The 21,165-nt window shown below is 31.4% G+C and overlaps 1 protein-coding gene across 3 annotated transcripts in view; it reads right to left on the reverse strand.

Annotated features, from left to right (window-relative positions):
- Positions 1-226: 226 nt before the first annotated feature.
- Positions 227-21,165, reverse strand: part of LOC122402965 (tyrosine-protein phosphatase 10D) — a 58,276-nt gene continuing 37,337 nt past the window's right edge. For 2 of the 3 annotated variants that reach the window (XM_043406205.1, XM_043406202.1), the window contains 9 exons: positions 19,778-20,187; positions 18,988-19,365; positions 14,969-15,161; positions 12,592-12,760; positions 12,109-12,361; positions 9,251-9,508; positions 8,729-9,113; positions 8,068-8,157; positions 227-5,532 (listed from right to left, as the gene is read on the reverse strand). In XM_043406205.1, the coding sequence (XP_043262140.1) occupies positions 8,096-8,157; positions 8,729-9,113; positions 9,251-9,508; positions 12,109-12,361; positions 12,592-12,760; positions 14,969-15,161; positions 18,988-19,365; positions 19,778-20,187 (2,108 nt within the window). In that variant the 3' untranslated portion in view covers positions 227-5,532; positions 8,068-8,095. The remainder of the gene's footprint in view (positions 5,533-8,067; positions 8,158-8,728; positions 9,114-9,250; positions 9,509-12,108; positions 12,362-12,591; positions 12,761-14,968; positions 15,162-18,987; positions 19,366-19,777; positions 20,188-21,165) is intronic. The other variant, XM_043406204.1, reaches the window with a different exon arrangement.

The raw sequence follows: 21,165 nt of genomic DNA on the forward strand, positions 1-21,165 counted from the left end.
ATTTTTGAAAATATTAAATTTTACAAAATTCAATATTCTCGAATTTTAATGAAATTAATATATTCTAGAATTCCAAAATGCAGAAATTAAATTCTAATACCCCAAAAGTACCATTTTTTTCGGTAAAGGTAACGTAAAATCGATTTTTTTAAATATAAAATTTTGCAAAATTCCATATTCTCGAATTTTAATGAAATCAATAGATTCTAGAAATCCAAACTGCAGAAATAAAATTGTGATACCCTAAAAATACCATTTCTCTTCGATAAAATCAATTTTTAAAAATATTAAATTTTGCAAAATTCAATATTCACAATTTTTAACCAAATAAACATATCCCAGATATCCAAAATGCAAAAATGAAATTGTGAAACCCTAAAAGTACCATTCCGCTTCACTAAACCAATTTTTAAAAATACTAAATTTCACAAATTTCGAAAAACTCAATACATCCCAAAAATCCAAAATGCTCCATCGTGACGATAAGAATATACATTATCAGCGAATAAAAATCTTCCCAATATTAACGAACGATCGCCATATTGCACTAAAAATCTGAGTCGCTTCTCAAAAATTAAATAATCAAATAATTAAATATCATACAAGAATCTGCACGTTTCCTCTGAATTTTTTATACTCAGCGAAGAAACACACATTTTATAAATAAATTTGATTTACTTGATGCCATAATTATCATCTGCGCGTGAAACATCGAGAGTATATGCACACACACATACAGCGTACTATATACGAAAAAATTAATTCGATGGATTGGAAACTGCAGCTGTCCAAAGGCGACTTTTTATCGATCCATTGCCCGCGACATAATAATCCCTCGATCCTTACACTACACCTACAAACTCTTATCAATATTCATTACAACGTAGATCTATTACAAGAAAAAACATCTGAAATTGTAATTATACAAGCCTTAACCATCTATAATACTCTATTTGGCAATCGATTGGCAATTCCCTTATTCAATATATCCTCCTCACGAATCACCGCGAAGCGTTATAAAAATATTCGACGATAGCGATTATTCAGTTTAAATATTCCTTACAATATGCACGACTAATTTTATAAGCTGTTCCATGAAAATCGGGGAAAAACGTGGACCTCGGGGTTAATTCGTGTACAAAACTGGTACAATTTTAAATTCGTCAACATTCACATTGTTACACTTCGAAGCTTAAGCCTTTCGGAACGATCGAAAGCACCGCGGGATCAAAGGATCGATAAAAAAGAAATATTGTTTCTCATACAAGTATTATTCTTCCGCGAGAAGAAGGCATCTCCACTCCTGTCGCTGTCAGCTGACTCGCTCATTGGTCGAGAGCGCGCTGTAGCGACCAATCAGCGCCCTGCAGCGGTCCTCGCGGCGAGAGCCAATCAGCGGGCAGCCAGCAACAGTGGAGACGCAAACACTGTGCGTTCTCGCGACAGATTAATTATTCTTCCGCGAGATGAAGGCATCTCCACTCCTGGCGCTGTCAGCTGACTCGCTCATTGGTCGAGAGCGCGCTGTAGCGACCAATCAGCGCCCTGCAGCGGTCCTCGCGGCGAGAGCCAATCAGCGGGCAGCCAGCAACAGTGGAGACGCAAACACTGTGCGTTCTCGCGACAGATTAATTATTCTTCCGCGAGAAGAAGGCATCTCCACTCCTGTCGCTGTCAGCTGACTCGCTCATTGGTCGAGAGCGCTCTGTAGCGACCAATCGGCGCCCTGCAGCGGTCCTCGCGGCGAGAGCCAATCAGCGGACAGCCAGCAACAGCGGAGATGCGAATACTACGCGTTCTCGCGACAGATTACGAACATTTAAAAGTGTGCAGGTCCGTTCTAGATACTTAAAGCGATATACAAACATTTCTCCAAAAATACAGTGTGTGTTTTTCGTGTCCTTTTCGAAGCTTCCTGGAGGAAACTCGATGGAGACAATTCGTTTGACCCTGTTGAGAGTGACCGGTTTCATTCTTAAACGCCTAAATGCTTTCCACTTTTTTTTTTTTAAATAGAAAATTAAGTACACGTCTTTGTGTCGAGAAAACTTGACTCTAAGTACTAACTCCGGACTCGTTCTGAAACTGTCATCGTTCAACGTTCGCCAGAAAACGTAGGTACCAAAGTGAAACGCATTTTAACCATTTAAAAAATCGATTTTCTCTGGAAAGAAACCTCTCTCGTTCGTTTGGTCCGTGGAAATAATAGAAATTTGCAATTGTTTATCGATCTTTTACGTTCGTTTCAGTACCTGCTCACCTCGTGCTAACTTCTGATTGAGAAGACTGTTTTTTATAGTTTTCGGAGCTTCCTGGGAGCTTTGTCGCGTTGGAAAAATCCTGTTTGAAAAATTGCTAAACGTTAACGACGACCGATACGAATCAATCTTTCAGGCAAATCTCCGTCGAATCGAGCGCGGATTATTTATTGAATATGTATAACACGGATCGAAGTGATTCTCATGAAAAAGTGATATGGCTTCTACGAAGATGCGAGTTTCTTGTTCCCACTGACATGTTTCTATCGTGACAAACGAGGACAGACAATCATTCGTCCCCCTCTCATTCTCGTTCTATGTAATGTTTAAACATTTAACTGGCGTCTCTACTACGGCCCTTGGACGGATAGTTGCCACTCGCGACAGTGTCGATTTAATTTCGATCAGATTACCAACAAATCGACCACCAAAAAAAGGAAACAATAATCTAAATACAAATGATTATTATTAATTTGAAGCAAATAAAAAATCAGGTAAAATGTGTTGCTGGGATAAGAAATCATTTCCAGCAATTTTACAAAATGATAATGCACTGTTATTTACGTTGATAGCTTCAATTTTTAATAACAATTTCAACACACTTTTTGTTTTCAATTATATTCAAAATTTTTTTTTTTTGTGTATAGGAATTAGTTCTTATTAGCATTTATTTTGATAAATGAGATAATTTGTTGTTAATTTTATTTTTGATAATTAAATAATTTAATAATTTTCTTAAAATTTACCATTTATTGTAAAACGTGTTTTTGGGGGGAATTGATATGCAAAAGATAACTGTTATTTATCAGTTTTTAAATTTTGAAAATTATTTGCTCAGTTTTGTTAATAAAAGTAAAATATTTTACAGAAAAATTTTGTAATAGGAAAATCGATATGCATAATGTCGATTTGTTGTAAATCTAACGTTTGATTTGTGGCAACTCGATGCGAAATACTCAATCTTACGTTTCTTAAGATATGCAACCTGGACTTAACTACATCGTAGAAACAATTACCCTCGAAATGGTCGTAATGCCGATTCATATGTACAGAATGTCACGTAACAAAGTCCAGACGAATCTTATTAAATTTCTGGCGTTGCTTCCCAAGCTCGCCGCTAGAGGGATCCGCGTTCTCACAAGCGCTCGATCAACATTGACTGCTGAGCTTGGGATGACACGCTATATTAATCACATCGGGGTTACCAACCTCACGACTCAACACCAGAACTACCAAAGCACTCAAAATGACTCATTTCTAATAAAAATTGTAAAAGAATTATTCAATTAGATTGCATTATTCGTTTTTCCAAGTACAATTCCTTTCAATTTCTCTCGATGTAAATAAATACACTATAATTATCGGTAGTTCTAGCGTTAATATCAACCGTGAGTCGAGCGCTTGTGAGACTGCAGTCCCTCTAGCGGTGAACTTGGGAAGCTACGCCACATTAATCACATCGGGATTACCAATCTCACTACTCAACACCAGAACTACCAAAATACTCAAAATAATCGATTCGAAGATTCTAATAAAAATTGTGAATTATTAACTGAAAAATTATTATTTTATTATAGAAATTATTCAACTGAAATTGTATTATACGTTTCTCCAAGCACATATCGTGTCAATTTCTCTTGAAAATAAATACACTATAGTAGTTCTAGCGTTAATATCAACCGTGGATCGAGCGCTTGTGAGAATGCAGTCCCTCTAGCGGCGAGCTTGGGAGGCGACGCCACATTAATCACATCGGGGTTACCAACCTCACGACTCAACACCAGAACTACCAAAATACTCAAAATAATCGATTCGAAGATTCTAATAAAAATTGTGAATTATTAACTGAAAAATTATTATTTTATTATAGAAATTATTCAACTGAAATTGTATTATACGTTTCTCCAAGCACATATCGTGTCAATTTCTCTTGAAAATAAATACACTATAGTAGTTCTAGCGTTAATATCAACCGTGGATCGAGCGCTTGTGAGAATGCAGTCCCTCTAGCGGCGAGCTTGGGAGGCGACGCCACATTAATCACATCGGGATTACCAATCTCACTACTCAACACCAGAACTACCAAAATACTCAAAATAATCGATTCGAAGATTCTAATAAAAATTGTGAATTATTAACTGAAAAATTATTATTTTATTATAGAAATTATTCAACTGAAATTGTATTATACGTTTCTCCAAGCACATATCGTGTCAATTTCTCTTGAAAATAAATACACTATAGTAGTTCTAGCGTTAATATCAACCGTGGATCGAGCGCTTGTGAGAGCGCGGATCCCTCTAGCGGCGAGCATGGGAAGCTCTCCGTCTCCACGCCCCGAAACACCAATTATTCTCATACTCATACTCTCTCTCTCTCTCGATATGTAAACAATCTGTGAAAAGTAAGAAAATTATTAATCTTCGCCGTTGTGGTAAATTCGAATCGATTCGTCTCGTTCGAGAATTCGAACTTTCGCCCCTCTAATTCCATCCAGTCGAATTTCATCGTTATTTTTCTCTCTCGAAATACAATCATTGTTCTTTCCAAACGTCTTTGTTCGTCTCTGGCTGTAGCAATTATCCTCGAATAGCTTGGTTCACAAAATTCTTCCATCGTAGGTTACATGAACGATTAAAATATGCTATTGTGGAAACGATAGGGGTAAGTCTCTTCTTGGTGGTCGACAATTTTTCGTACGTTCGAATTATTGTCGAAAACTGTTGATTTTCGAGGCGATCTTGAACGCTCCTCCGTATTATTTGTTCGTCGAAACTTTAAACAAACGTCCATCTCGCGTATCGCCGCGAAACATTTTATAAAAAGGGAACTAAAATCATATCACTTGTGTGTATTGTCCATCGTGAAAAAGCTAACTAGTTTGTCGTTTCGTTTTGAAAAAACACTTTTTGCTGGAAAAAGTCACCGTCGAACACTTTCGTGGATGATTCTACATCGTCTTAACACTTTACCGACCGGTAGCGATTTAATTAATCGGCTATCGGTCGGTAAGCGTCGGCCGATAAAACAGTTGATTAATAGGCTATCGGTCGGTAAGCGTTGGCCGGTAAAACAGTCGATTAACAGGCTATCGGTCGGTAAACTGTTAATTTCCACTTTCAACATTTTGATCGTATTTTATCACTTGTAATACTATTTTTTTTCCTGGCGCACTGCACCCATTCAATACCTAAGAGTTCCTCTCAATCGTTGATCCCTGAATTCAACGAGATGTTCGAACATCACATCCCCGATTCCGCTATCCCTTCGTCGTCTGCAAAAATATAGGAAAACGATTGAGAATTTTGTATTAGATCGTTGATATTTGCGAGTTAGATGTAACCATGCCTTTTGTAATTAAATTGTGTAATTTTTAAGCGATTTTGGTTAAATGCAGAAGAATCTGTGCATGGGTGTATTTGAAATATTGTTATGGAAAAGTATGCAGACAGTAATTATAAAGTATCCTAAACGATCATCAAATTTGCATTGTAAAACTGGTTTAAAAAACAAAAATCAGATTATGGTTTTAATTGTGTTATAATACTTTATAATTATGAATCAATTGTATTTTGCAAGTATTGCTGAAATATATAGGGTGTTCAGCCACCCCTGGGAAAAATTTTAATAGGAGATTTTAGAGGCCAAAATAAAAAATATGAATTTCTTGACTGAGGTTTCGTTAAATTATTAAAAAATTTCAAATCATTCTGAAAAAATTATTTTTGGTTGGGGTGGTTAATTGCAATCATTTTTGGTGAATACACATATCTTCGAAATCCTACTCACTTTCGAGAAAAAAATTCGAGTAGGTGCCTAAATTTTTTGGTGAAAAAGAAAAATTTTCAAATCGTTCTAAAAAAATATATTTAGTTACAGCGGTCAATCACGATCATTTTTGGTCATTAGACGTACCATCGAAATCCTACCCACTTTAGAGAAAAAAATTCTAGTAGGAACTGAAATTTTTAGACAAAATTAAAAAATTTCAAATCGTTTTGGAAAAAATATTTTTAGTTGCGAGGATCGATTATAATCATTTTTGGTGAATAGACATACCCCCGAAATCCTACGCATTTTCGAGAAAAAAATTCATTACCGAAAATTACGCGTCTGACCATATCGTTGACCTGAAATTTCATGCGAATCTTTAAAATGTCATAACTTCTGAAGGGATTGGACGATTTTGAAGTTTAAAAATGCAAACGACGCGTATTTTGATGAAGAATATGTAGAAATTGTAAAAATTCTGAAAAATTTATTCGTTCAATCTGTAAAATTAAAAAAACCACATAAAAATGGTTCAATTTTCAAACAGCCATAACTCTTACAATAGTGAATATATTTCGATGAAACTTTTTTCTAAAATAGAGCTCATGGGTGCCTACAAAAAAGTATTAAACAAAATTTCCGTAGCGCGTCAAACAAATTTATTAAACATGAAAAACGAATTTCTAAGGAAAATCGACAGGGGGTAGCTGCCTAAATTTTTCCACGAAAAAAAAATAATATCAAATCGTTCTAAAAAAAATGTTTTTAGTTGAGGGAGCCAATTACAATCATTTGTGGTGAATAGACATACCCTCGAAATCCTAACCAGTTTCGAGAAAAAAAATTCAATAAGTGAATAAATTTTTCGACAAAATTAAAATTTCTCAAATCGTTCTAAAAAAATTATTTTCAGTTGCAAAGGTAGATTGCAATCATTTTTGGTCATTAGACATATTCCCGAAATCCTAACCATTTTCGAGAAAAAAAATTCAGTAAATGGACAAATATTTCGATGAAATTAAAAAGTTTCAAATCATTCTGAAAAAATTATTTTCGGTTGCAGGGGTCAATTACAATCATTTTTTATCATTAGACATAACCACGAATTCCTAACCAGTTTCGAGAAAAAAATTCGAGAAGTTGTAAAATTTTTCGACAAAATTAAAATTTTTCAAATCGTTCTAAAAAAATTATATCCAGGTAGGGGGGTAAATTACAAGAATTTTTGGTCAATAGACATACCCCCAAATTCCTACACACTTTCGAGAAAAAAATTCGAATAGATTCCAAAATTTTTCAACGAAAAATGAAAATTTCAAATCGTCCTAAAAAAATTATTTCCGGTTACAAGGGTCAATTATAATCATTTTTGGTCATTACAAATATCCCCGAAATCCTACCCATTTTCGAGAAAAAAATTCGATATGGGCGGATCTTCAAAAATTAATAACTTTTTAACGAAGCCTCAATCAACAAATTGCTATTCTTGATTTTCGTCTTATTTTGGACCCTAGAATCTCTCATTACACCCAGGGGTGGCCAAACACCCTGTATAGTGTGAATAAATTTGTGGTGGATCGCTGAATTTTATTAAATTTGAAACCAAAAATCAAATTATTCTTCAAACTATATTACAACACTTTATAATTATAAATCAATTTAGCAAGTATTCCTAAAATATATAGTGTGAATCAATTTTAATTTTAATTCAATTTTATCACTTTTTATATACGAACAAAAAGTGTTAAAAATTTGTCTAAATAAACAAACAAAAAAATACAAAGATCACAGAGATCAGTGTTGTGTTGTATTTTTAATTTTAATTTTCATTCAATTTCAATTTTAATTCAATTTTAAAATTTTTCATTGTCAAAAATTTGTCTAAATAAACAAACAAAAAAGTACAAAGATCACAGAGACCAGTGTCGTGTTGTATTTGTTAGATAATAATATATGCATGCTGCATGCTTAAGTGAGAGTAGTTTGCAACTACGCGTAACTCGGTGAGAGATAAAAAAAAAGCCAGGATCGAAATTACCATCAGCGCATGATTCGCAGTTCGAAGGTCACCTTTCCTTTTCATCTTCGGCCGTGGTCTTTGTGCTTTCAACCGCGCTTCGATTCTTGCCTGGATTCAAAGGGAGTACAAGGTTGCAAAAGGGAAGTGAATCGCTACGTACGGATGTGACACAATTTACCAAAAGCAACACCTTGCAATGGGGCCCAAAACTGGGCCCTTTCTCAACACTTTACCGACCGTTAGCCTATTAATCGACTGTTTTACCGGCTAACGCTTACCGACTGATAGCCTATTAATCGACTGTTTTACCGGCCGACGCTTACCGACTGATAGCCTATCAATCAACTGTTTTATCGGTCGGCGTTTACCGACCGATAGCCGATTAATCAACCGCTACCGGTCGGTAAAGTGTTAAAATAATACTACTACTACCACCATCACCATCACCATCACCATCACCAGATCATACTCCAATAATAATAATACTTCCTCTTAACATTGCTCGAATATCCCCCTTTTCAAGCAAGGTACAATTCAATGTTAACAGAAACGTTTCAAACAAATAAAATTATAAAAAAAAGAGACTTGAGGGTTCCAAATGTGTCTTCGTTTTCCAAAACTATTAAAAGTAGTTTCTGATTCTCTTCAAGGGGACTGATAAAAACGGAGCAAATCCCACCTTCGAATCCTTGATTGTCGTGGATCTCTCGAGGTGGTCCAGTGGTGTCCTGGCCCTCCAGAACCGCCAGGAGGCACTGGTGTATGCAGATGTACTGTTGCTCGGTCTGGACCATCCAAACGCGCTCTTTCCTCATCGCCCAGACTATTCCAAAGATGTCCACGTACTTGGACACCAATATTTGTTGGAGTATTCTGTCCAAAGTGATGAAGGTCCCGCTACGACCTACTCCAGCGCTACAATGTACAACTATTGGCCTTTGGTCGGGCCTGACTCTCTCTCTGAAGGCTCTGACGAATCTAGCTAGGGTCTGAGGCGGACTTGGAACACCGAAATCAGGCCAGGTTGTGAAGTGGAAGTGCTGGATGACTCTCTTGACGTCCCCCTGTTGGAAAACAAGGCGCATCAGTTGGTTGCAGAGGAGATAAAAGTGTCAGAAATTAAATGGGGGAACTCGAGTCTCAAATAGAGTGATTTGTAGTTTTTCAAGATGAGTTTATTGGTGAGATTCGAGCTACTCACTCTGCACAACATGAACTCCGTGATGCTCCAGTCGGGGTAGCGTGTCTCGTTCAATATGGTGACGCAGATGTCGCCATAGTAGACGGGTAGGGTGTCCATGGGCCAGTAGTGATCGCATTTTTCTCTGCCCTTCTCGATACACCTCGTTAGCATCACTATGGCTCGACTGTTGCTCTCCCAAACTGTCCGCCAGAAGTCGTCTCGCGTCGAATGCAGGGGTCCTTGGGTGACAATGAATTCTCTTGGAGAATTGTGGCCCTGGAACAGTTAAATTAAAGCATCAGAACACGTTAATTTTCATTTCATTTATAGTGGTCGATGTAATTAGTATTTTATGAGGAGAGGACAAGGTTATCACTATTTATAAATATAATTTTAATCAAGTTGGAATTACTACTATTATATTTTTGTATATTTAGTAAATAGTAAGACACTTTATTTTTGAGTAAATTATTAGCATTTTTGTAGATTTTATTATTTAATTTATATATCTTATTATAAGGAGAAGATAGGGTCTTCATTATTTATAAATATAATTTTTTAATCAAGTTGCAATTATCACCATTATATTTTTGTATATTTAGTAATTACTAAGACACTTTATTTTAGAGTAAATTATTATTTTTGTAGATTTTATTATTTAATTTATATATCTTATTATAAGGAGAAGATATGGTGGTCTCCACATTATCTAATGTTGCAATTACCACCATTATATTTTTGTATACGTTATTATAAACATTACTAAATACAAAGACAATTTGTTTATAAGATAATTATCATTTTTATGTATGAATTTTATAATTAAAACTTAATTATATTAAGAGAAAAAACTTTCGTGGTCACTGGGAATCGAACACGGGCCAACTGCGTGGGAGTCTTGTACTTTACCCTCACGCCCCATGGTGATAATTATAATATAACTTGAAAGATTACAATTATATATGATAGATAATAATAAAACTATCATTGATATTTTAAAAATTATTGAATATCTTCCCCTACAATGTTATTTATTTTTTAACTGGATAATTAAATCTATAACTGTGCAAATATTGATGTCAAGTTTAACAAAAGTGTTTTACCCATTCTTGATAACAATAAATTTAAACAAAATAGTATAAGTTTGAAAAATTATTTGAAATTAAATAGTATAAATTTGAAAAATTATTTGGAATTAAATAGTATAAATTTGAAAAATTATTTGCAATCAGATATTATAAATTTGAAAAATTATTTGGAATAAAGTAGTATAAATTTGAAAAAATATTTGGAATTACATAGAATAAATTTGAAAAATTATTTGCAATTAAATAGTATAAATTATCATATAAATTAAATACATCAAGAGGTAAACAAACACTATTATAACAATATAGAAACACTATTTTAGTGTAAAACAGTATAAAAATATACAACATTGTTCCTGTACCTGTCCAGTGGATATTTTTGTTTGCCAAACAAAGTGGTAAAAAAAATGAAAAATAAATGAAACTAGCTTAGTAAATATCTCGTGCGAGGTTCGTTTTATCGCCACATGCTACCAAGCAGGAGAATTACATCTGTGTACTCAAGATTAGTATACACCTTGCAATATTGACACGAGATAGCAGGAACGATATAAACTTGAATCACTGTTCGCAAATACAATTAGAAACTGTAAAAGCAGTGTACACTGAAACCTGCCAAGTCGACATTGCAGTTAATTACACGCTTAATTAGTAGACTGTGGATATTTATACATTTATGAGAAATTTTTAAAAAATTACAGAATACACTTGATATAGAAAAATATGAAAAATAGTTGGAATGAAATTAAAATTATTTTGGGGGGGTTGAAACAACCCTCTACGGAAGCTCCCATTAATTTTATTAATAAAAATATAAATTTGTATGAAGATTTTCGTCAATTTTTGCGATATTCCTAATCTATGAATTGAAAATTATTTGGGGGTTGAAACAACCCTCTAAGAAGCTCACATTTCAAAAGAAAAATATGAAAAATAGTTGGAATAAAATTAAAATTATTTTGCGGGGGTTGAAACAACCCTCTACGTAGCTCCAAATAATTTTATTAATAAAAATATAAATTTGTATGAAGATTTTCGTTAATTTTTGCGACATTCCTAATCTCTGAATTGAAAATTATTTGGGGGGTTGAAACAACCCTCTAAGAAGCTCTCATCTCAATTAATTTTATTAATAAAAATTTTCATAAAAATCCACAGCAAAATAATGATTATATTTTACTTTTTTTTTTCAATAAAATGTTGGAACTTACAGGAACGTAATTGGAGGGGTTGAAACAACCCTCTGCAAAGCTCACATTACAATTAATCTTATCAATAAAAATTTTCATAAAGATCCACAAGCAAAATAATGATTATTTTTTATTTTTTTTTTTGTAATAAATTGTTGGAACTTACAGGAACGTAATTGGGGGGTTGAAACACCCCTCTGCAAGGCTCACATTACAATTCATTTTATTAATAAAAATTTGCATAAAGATCCACAAGCAATATAATGATTATTTTTTATGAATTTTTTTAAATAAAATGTTGAAACTTACAGGAACGTAATTGGGGGGTTGAAACAACCCTCTGCAAAGCTCGCATCTCAATTAATTTTATTAACACTTTACCGACCGATAGCCTATTAATCGACTGTTTTACCGGCCAACGCTTACCGACCGGTAGCCTATTAATCAACTGTTTTATCGACCGACGCTTACCGACCGATAGCCGATTAATCAATCGCTACCGGTCGGTAAAGTGTTAATAAAAATTTGCATAAAAATCCACAGTAAAATAATGATTATTTTTTATTTCTTTTTTTTTTAATAGAATGTTAGAACTTACAGGAACGTAATTGGCGTTTATATAGTCAGAACCCTCTTCATCGTCCACAGGTTGTAGCTTGAATCTACTGTGGTCGTAGGGTAAAATATTGGTGAAACGATTCTTTGGCCTATTGCACGGTAAATCCGCAGCTGTGCAAGGCTGATCTCTTCCAACGTGCTTTAATTCTTCGAATTCCTCCGAGAACCGGAAGTCAGAGTCCGCTGACATAGTTCGATAATGCTCTGCAAAGTCTTCGATCTTTATTGGTCGACTGCAAAACAAAAAATTTGAAAAAGAATTATTTTCCTTTGGAACACTGTGACCAAATAATAAATTTTGAAAAATTGAAATTAGATAAATTGAAAATTATTAAAATATAAAATAAGAAATTTCGAAAAGAATTATTTTCCTTTGGAACACTGTGACCAAATAATAAATTTTGAAAAATTGAAATTAGATAAATTGAAAATTATTAAAATATGAAATTTAAATTCAATTTACCTGGTTTCAATGACACTGTCAGGTAGGGATAAATTATCGCTGGTTCTAGTTTCTGTCGTTTTGCGACCCTGACTCCTTCTTCTCCTCACCAGCAGCCCAATGCCCAACAAAGCCAGCAGAAGCACTATTGGAACCGTGACACCAACTATTATGGCCGTGTTGTCCTTATCTGATCAAACACGAGTTGCTTTAAATCAAACATTTATCCAGCACTCCTAAATTAAAACTGTGAATATCTAAATGAGAGTCAGAATGTGTGAATCGATAAGGATTTTGCAAAAATATTATCACGGTAGCCTTCCACTTGAAACGAGATAAGCTCGTTTGGAAGACATAATCGAATATAGTGCAATTAACTGAAATTATTTATAAATTAGACTTTTTTTGTTCATCTCACCTGCCAGCAGCAATCCTTGGGCAGACATGTACACGAAATAACGAGGTATGAATTTAGCAAGCTTCTTATGATTATAATGTTGCTTGATAAATTGTAAAATGGAATTAAGAAATGGTAGAATATTCTAGTAAATTGTTCATTATTTTTGGAATTATTTAAGTATAATAATATGGTTTTTGTCTATGATTTTTGGTATAAATTTAACAAGCTTCTTATAATTATAATTTCAGCTGATATACGAATTATAAAATGGACAATTTAACTATCAACTTATTATAATAGTAAAAAATTTTTTCTTGGTCGTAACCATCAATTGAAAATTTGATTATTTTTAGAATAATTTAAATACAAGAATCTGGTCTTCATCTATGATTTCTGGTATAAATTTAACAAGCTTCTTATAATTATAATTTCAGCTGATAAATGAATTATAAAATGACCAGAAAAATATAGAAAAATATAGAAAAATATTCTACTGAATTATTCAATAATTTTCCTATCAATTATTTTTAAAATAATTTAAATACAATAATATGGTCTTCATCTATGATTTCTGGTATAAATTTATCAAGCTTCTTATAATTATAATTTCAGCCGATGAAAGAATTATAAAATGAACAAAAAAATATAGAAGAATATTCTATTGAATTATTCAATAATTTTCCTATGAACTTATTATATTAGTAAAAACTTTTTCCTTGGTCGTAACCATCAATTGAAAATTTGATTATTTTTAGAATAATTTAAATACAACAATCTGGTCTTCATCTATGATTTCTGGTATAAATTTAACAAGCTTCTTATAATTATAATTTCAGCTGATAAATGAATTATAAAATGACCAGAAAAATATAGAAAAATACAAAAAAATATTCTACTGAATTATTCAATAATTTTCCTATCAATTATTTTTAAAATAATTTAAATACAATAATATGGTCTTCATCTATGATTTCTGGTATAAATTTATCAAGCTTCTTATAATTATAATTTCAGCCGATGAAAGAATTATAAAATGAACAAAAAAATATAGAAGAATATTCTATTGAATTATTCAATAATTTTCCTATGAACTTATTATATTAGTAAAAACATTTTCCTTGGTCGTAACCATCAATTGAAAATTTGATTATTTTTAGAATAATTTAAATACAACAATCTGGTCTTCATCTATGATTTCTGGTATAAATTTATCAAGCTTCTTATAATTATAATTTCAGCTGATAAATGAATTATAAAATGACCAGAAAAATATAGAAAAATATAGAAGAATATTCTACTGAATTATTCAATAATTTTCCTATCAATTATTTTTAAAATAATTTAAATACAATAATATGGTCTTCATCTATGATTTCTGGTATAAATTTATCAAGCTTCTTATAATTATAATTTCAGCCGATGAAAGAATTATAAAATGAACAAAAAAATATAGAAGAATATTCTATTGAATTATTCAATAATTTTCCTATGAACTTATTATATTAGTAAAAACTTTTTCCTTGGTCGTAACCATCAATTGAAAATTTGATTATTTTTAGAATAATTTAAATACAAGAATCTGGTCTTCATCTATGATTTCTGGTATAAATTTATCAAGCTTCTTATAATTATAATTTCAGCTGATAAATGAATTATAAAATGACCAGAAAAATATAGAAAAATATAGAAGAATATTCTACTGAATTATTCAATAATTTTCCTATCAATTATTTTTAAAATAATTTAAATACAACAATGTGGTCTTCGTCTATGATTTATACTATAAAAACAAGCTTCTCACAATTATAATATTAGATAACAAACTAATTATAAAATAACCAGAAAAATATAGAAGAATATTCTACCAAATTGTTACCAATTTTCCTAAATCTGAAATCTATTTAGAACTATGAATATTAAAAAAAATCTGAAATAGAATAAATGTGATTCTAATCTATAATTTGTGATGTAAACACATTGTGCAACGATCGTTCTCACCTGTTTGGATCGGAAAACTGTAACTGGTGTCCGTGAATTTGTCAGGCGCAGTGAATGCTCGAACTTTGACCCTGTAAGTGGAGCCAGACTTCAATGGTCCATTGCAATACACGCTTTTCCCGTCGCAATTTTCGCTACCGATCGTGAAATCCTCCACCGAGCCATTTTTGAACGGATAGTAAGGCTCCATCGCCTTTAAAAATAAACGAAATTTGTTTATTAGCATTTATGGAAAGTTTTATGCGCTGTTGAAGAAGCTTTGGGAATTAATTTGCATACAAATTTGGATATCTGGTTAATAAAAACAGACCATACTGTGTGTCGTCGTTGGTCTTCGAATAATAGTAATTTATTTATCGAGGGTGAGTTGCAATTATGGCAACGAACACCTCGTGAGATTTGTTTACACTTGCATCGACCTTGTGCATACGAATTGCATGGATTATATATTATGTTCATGAAATGTTTCCTGTTAGATGGAAATATGACCAATAGTGAAGCATAAATATGCTTATGATTAACGTCATAGATTCTGTTTCTATGTTTCTTCATCAAAAATATTTTCACATGACGAGTGACTCAAAACTGTGATTTTTGAACCACCATTTTGTAAATTAGATGCACACTCTGATCTGTGATTTTCTATAAAACAGAAACTTTGCATAATAATTTCCTATTTTAATAAGAAAAATTCTCTATTTGAGAAAATAAAACTCAATTTTGTTTATTTATTATATTGAAATAAATGACAATTCTAACAACTCTCAATTGCACTATATTTATTGCAATATTCCAAGCTACCAAATTAAAAAATTACAAAAATAGTCAGAAATTACTTTAAATTAAAAAATTAAACAAATAGTCAAAAGTTACTTTAAATTTAAAAATTACACAAATAGACAAAAATTACCCAAATAGTCAAGAATTACTTATCGAGCCTCTTTAGCTAAGTGGCAGGAGCACTGGTCTCGTAAACCAGGGGTCGTGAGTTCAAACCTCCCAGGAGGCAAGTCAAGAATTACTTTAAATTCAAAAATTACCCAAATAGACAAAAATTACTCAAATAGTCAAGAATTACTTTAAATTCCAAAATTACCCAAATAGTCAAAAATTACTTTAAATTAAAAAATTACCAAAATAGACAAAAATTACTCAAATAGACAAAAATTACCTAAATAGTCAAAAATTACCCAAATAGACAAAAATTACCCAAATAGACAAAAATTACCCAAATAGTCAGAAATTACTTGAAATTAAAAAATTACCCAAATAGTCAGAAATTACTTTAAATTAAAAAATTACCAAAATAGACAAAAATTACTCAAATAGACAAAAATTACCAAAATAGTCAGAAATTACTTGAAATTAAAAAATTACCCAAATAGTCAAGAATTACTTTAAATTAAAAAAATTACCCAAATAGTCAATAATTACTTTAAATAAAAAAATTACCCAAATAGTCAGAAATTACTTTAAATCAAAAAATTACCCAAATAGTCAAAAATTATTACACATCACCTGAGTGAAGAATTTTCCAGCTTTGGAAATCAAATCCTCCAAAACATTCATGGCTCAAAAATTTTCACTCAAACCAAAGAAGCACAAATTAAATTTTCACAATAATTGCAACATCGTTAACGAGAAAACTTTGCACTCTGTTTTTTCATTTTTATCTCACACTTTTGAAACTCATTTTTTTCGTAAAAATTTTCACTCAAATTAAAGAAGCACAAATTAAATTTTCACAATAATTGCAACATCGTTAACGAGAAAACTTTGCACTCTGTTTTTTCATTTTTATCACACTTTTATTACACTTTTGAAACCCATTTTTTTCGTAAAAATTTTCGAGAAACGAAGCTTCCATAATTTTCATAGAACACACAGGGTGTTTTTGTAAATGAAAAAAGTAGATTTAGAAAAAGATTTGTTTGATTTGTAAACTCTGTTGCACTTCGTAGCAATCAGATTTTCAATTTTATACGTTTCAAGGATGGTAATTAGTTATTTTCGAGGCGTTTCGATGTTACGACAGTTCGCCTCGTCCTCTAACAACTAGAACCACGCGCGTTCTTCAATTAACTATCGCCTCCGGAGCGCACGTAATGCAACAATTGCGGGGAACACGATTGTTTATGCGTGGTCTTGAGTGCACGTTTTTCCAGCGTTGTTTTGCGTTATTCGCTCGTGATCCGGCAAGTTAACGAGTCACTCGGTATAATTCGCTGAATTAATTATTTTACATCTCTATTGCGATATCGTTCCGAGCCCCGATGACGCATCTGATCGATCGATCGGTGATTCGAAAAAAAATTCAACCGTAGGATGACTTCTCGACGATTTTGAGAATTCCTCGATCATTAACGATTTCTCAATCGTTTCATCGGAATGCGATTTATGACGAGAATTTTGATTATTTTGTTACATTTACGAGCTTATTTCTTGATTTGTCTGCATGTTAGAGATTTGAAAAATTGAAATGTTTTAGCAAATTTTTGTATATGAGTATTTCAAAATAAATTAGATTTGATAAATTCTAATGCATTTTTTTATTCATCTCTTTATTTAGAATTTGACAATTTACATCAAAAAATATTATTTTATTTGAATTTTTTTTATTTGAATATTATTTTATTTGACACATTCATAAAATTGTTAAATAAAAATTATTTTACTATTGACTGACTACTAAAATTGTAACTAAAAATTATTTTACTATTGACTCGCTACTAAAATTGTAAAATAAAAATTATTTTACTACTGACTCACTAATAAAATTGTAAAAAAAAAAATAATTTTATTTGACTCGTTCATTAAATTGTGAAATAAAAATTATTTTATTTGACTGACTACTAAAATTGTAAAATAAAAATTCTTTTATTTGACTCACTAGTAAAATAGTAAAATAAAAGTTGTTTTATTATTGACACTATTAAAATTGCAAAATAAAAATTATTTTATATAACTCACTACTAAAATTATAAAATAAAAATTCTTTTACTATTAACTCACTAGTAAAATTGTAAATTAAAAATTATTATATTAGATTCAATAGTAAAATTGTGAAATAAAAATTATTTTACTATTGACTCAATACTACAATTGTCAAATGAAAATTCTTTTATCAGACTTGCTAGTAAAATTGTAAAATATACAAGTTTATTTCTAGATTTGTCTGCTCGTTAAAAATTAAAAAAACTAGAAATATTATAGCAAATTCACGAATATAAGTATTTCAATATAAATTGGATATGTTAAATTAAAATGCATTTTTTAATTCATGCCTTTATCCAGAATTTTACAGTTTGCATCAAAGAATATTATTTTATTATTGACTCACTACTAAAATTTTAAAATAAAAATTATTTTACTATTGAGTCACTACTAAAATTGTAAAATAAAAATTATTTTACTACTGACTCACTAATAAAATTGTAAAAAAAAAATAATTTTATTTGACTCGTTCATTAAATTGTGAAATAAAAATTATTTTACTATTGACTGACTACTAAAATTGTAAAATAACAATTCTTTTAATTGACTCACTAGTAAAATTGTAAAATAAAAGTTGTTTTATTATTGACTCACTAAAATGATAAAATAAAAATTCTTTTAACACTTTTCCGACCGGTAGCGGTTGATTAATCGGCTATCGGTCGGTAAGCGTTGGTCGGTAAAAAAGTTGATTAATACGCTATCGGTCGGTAAGTGTTGGTCGGTAAAAAAGTCGATTAATAGGCCATCGGTCGGTAATGTGTTAATTGCCTCACAACTAAAATTGTAAAATAAAAATTCTTTTATCTACCGAACCTATCTGAATCACTATAAGCAATCATTTCTACTTAAAACTGCTCTAAAACACTCTAATAAATCCTATACAAACATAGTAAAAACAGAGAAATTTAGATTTACCAAACTGAGAAGCCTCACAAACCAAACTACTATTTTACAAACTATTATTTACAATTTCTCTTTGCATCCAAAGGGGTTGTTACTAATAAAATGATAACAAATCCCACCTGATAGGGAGGCCAGATGCTGTACGCTTGAACATCCTTCCAGCTGGGCATCTCCAAGCCAGAGGCGTTCTTGCTGTCATCCTCAGCGACGATGATCGTGTAAGACGTCACGGCGCCATTTTCCTCCGTGAAGTAATGCTTCCTGAATCGTATTTGAATCGTGGTGCTGCTCTTGCAGACCTCCGTCGGTACAACTTGAGTCGGTGGTTTGGGCGGTGCTAGAATCGGCATTTTCTGTTTCCAAACGGCCTCAGGCCCAAAACCGATTTTCGTTTGGGCCTGAATACGAAATATATACGTCTTTCCAGGTATGAGAGATTTTATCACGCCACGGTACTCGTTTGACCTGAAGTCTTGCATCTGAGTGTGGGTCGAACCCTAATCACAAAACAATTTTAATTATATTAGAATAATAAAATAAAATATTCTTCGATTCCCGTTAACTAAAAATTGTAAACCACCCTTCGAGAATGTTTCTCATCAAAAGCACATATGCCATCGATGGAATAAGTTTTTTGTTAAAAACACTATGGATTTATTTAAAATTTTCAAAAATTCTAAAATTGAAGACTTAAATTGAAAAATTTAATCTTCCATACTCATCCAAATTAACATTGTCAAATTAATAATTACAAAAATTATTTGAACAAAAAAAAAGCTTCAAAAATTAACTAAAAATTTGAAACCACCCTTCGAGAATATTTCTCACCAAAAACACAAGTTTAATAAATATTTTCCAAAAATTCTAAGAATTAATTTTTGCAATAAAAACGCCTTCTAATCAACTCACTTCCAACCCATACGTGATAGTGTATTTCCTGATGATTCCATTTTGCTTTTGACCAGGCAAAGACCACTCAAAACTTATATTACTGGGTTGAATGTCCGTGGGATGAAACTTCTCCACTTTTCCAGGGTAAGATTCGCTCGTTGTGAAACTGGCGCTGAGTGGATTCGAAACTCTGAGATACGAAGACGCTGTACCTGATCGAACGACCAGCGTGAAGGTGTAATTTCTATAAGGCTTCAAATCTGATATAGTTATCTGATTAATCGACGTTATATTTTGAATGTAATTCCCATCTGTATTAATGTATTGAACTTCGAACGAATCGTACTGTCCTCGAGGAATGTCCCAAGTTAGGGTTATTTTTGTGTCGTTGATGTCTATTGTCTGGATAGCTGTGATTGGCTCAGGATCTGAAATCAAATTTCAAAATAAATTAGAAAAATTTTTTATTTAAAACGAGGGTAAATATTGATTTTCACGGCGCCATTTTGTTCTAGAACATTTATTTAGAACTCCAAATAATTTCTAAATTAAAAAAAACTGCATCAATTACACTCTTGACAATTTAAATTTTAATTAAATTTCAATTTTAGAGAATTTTAAATGATTTGATAGAATTGAAAAATTTTTATTAATTAAATTCTTGAAACACAATTTGGAGCATCAATTACACGCTTGACAATTTAAATTTTACTTAATTTTCAATTTTAGAGAATTTTAAATGATTTGATAGAATTGAAAAATTTTTATTAATTAAATTCTTAAAACACAATTTGGAGCATCAATTACACGCTTGACAATTTAAATTTTAATTAAATTTCAATTTTAGAGAATTTTAAATGATTCGATAGAATTGAAAAATTTTTATTAATTAAATTCTTGAAACACAATTTGGAGCATCAATTACACGCTTGACAATTTAAATTTTACTTAATTTTCAATTTTAGAGAATTTTAAATGATTTGATAGAATTGAAAAATTTTTATTAATTAAATTCTTAAAACACAATGTGGAGCATCAATTACACGCTTGACAATTTGAATTTTACTTAATTTTCAATTTTAGAGAATTTTAAATGATTTGATAGAATTGAAAAATTTTTATTAATTAAATTCTTGAAACACAATTTGGAGCATCAATTACACGCTTGACAATTTAAATTTTAATTAAATTTCAATTTTAGAGAATTTTAAATGATTCGATAGAATTGAAAAATTTTTATTAATTAAATTCTTGAAACACAATTTGGAGCATCAATTACACGCTTGACAATTTAAATTTTACTTAATTTTCAATTTTAGAGAATTTTAAATGTTTTGATAGAATTGAAAAATTTTTTATTAATTAAATTCTTAAAACACAATTTGGAGCATCAATTACACGCTTGA

The sequence above is a fragment of the Colletes gigas genome, unplaced genomic scaffold, assembly GCF_013123115.1.
Source record: "Colletes gigas isolate AHSC1104 unplaced genomic scaffold, ASM1312311v1 Colletes_gigas_Sc00042, whole genome shotgun sequence".
In the NCBI taxonomy this organism is placed as follows: domain Eukaryota; kingdom Metazoa; phylum Arthropoda; class Insecta; order Hymenoptera; family Colletidae; genus Colletes; species Colletes gigas.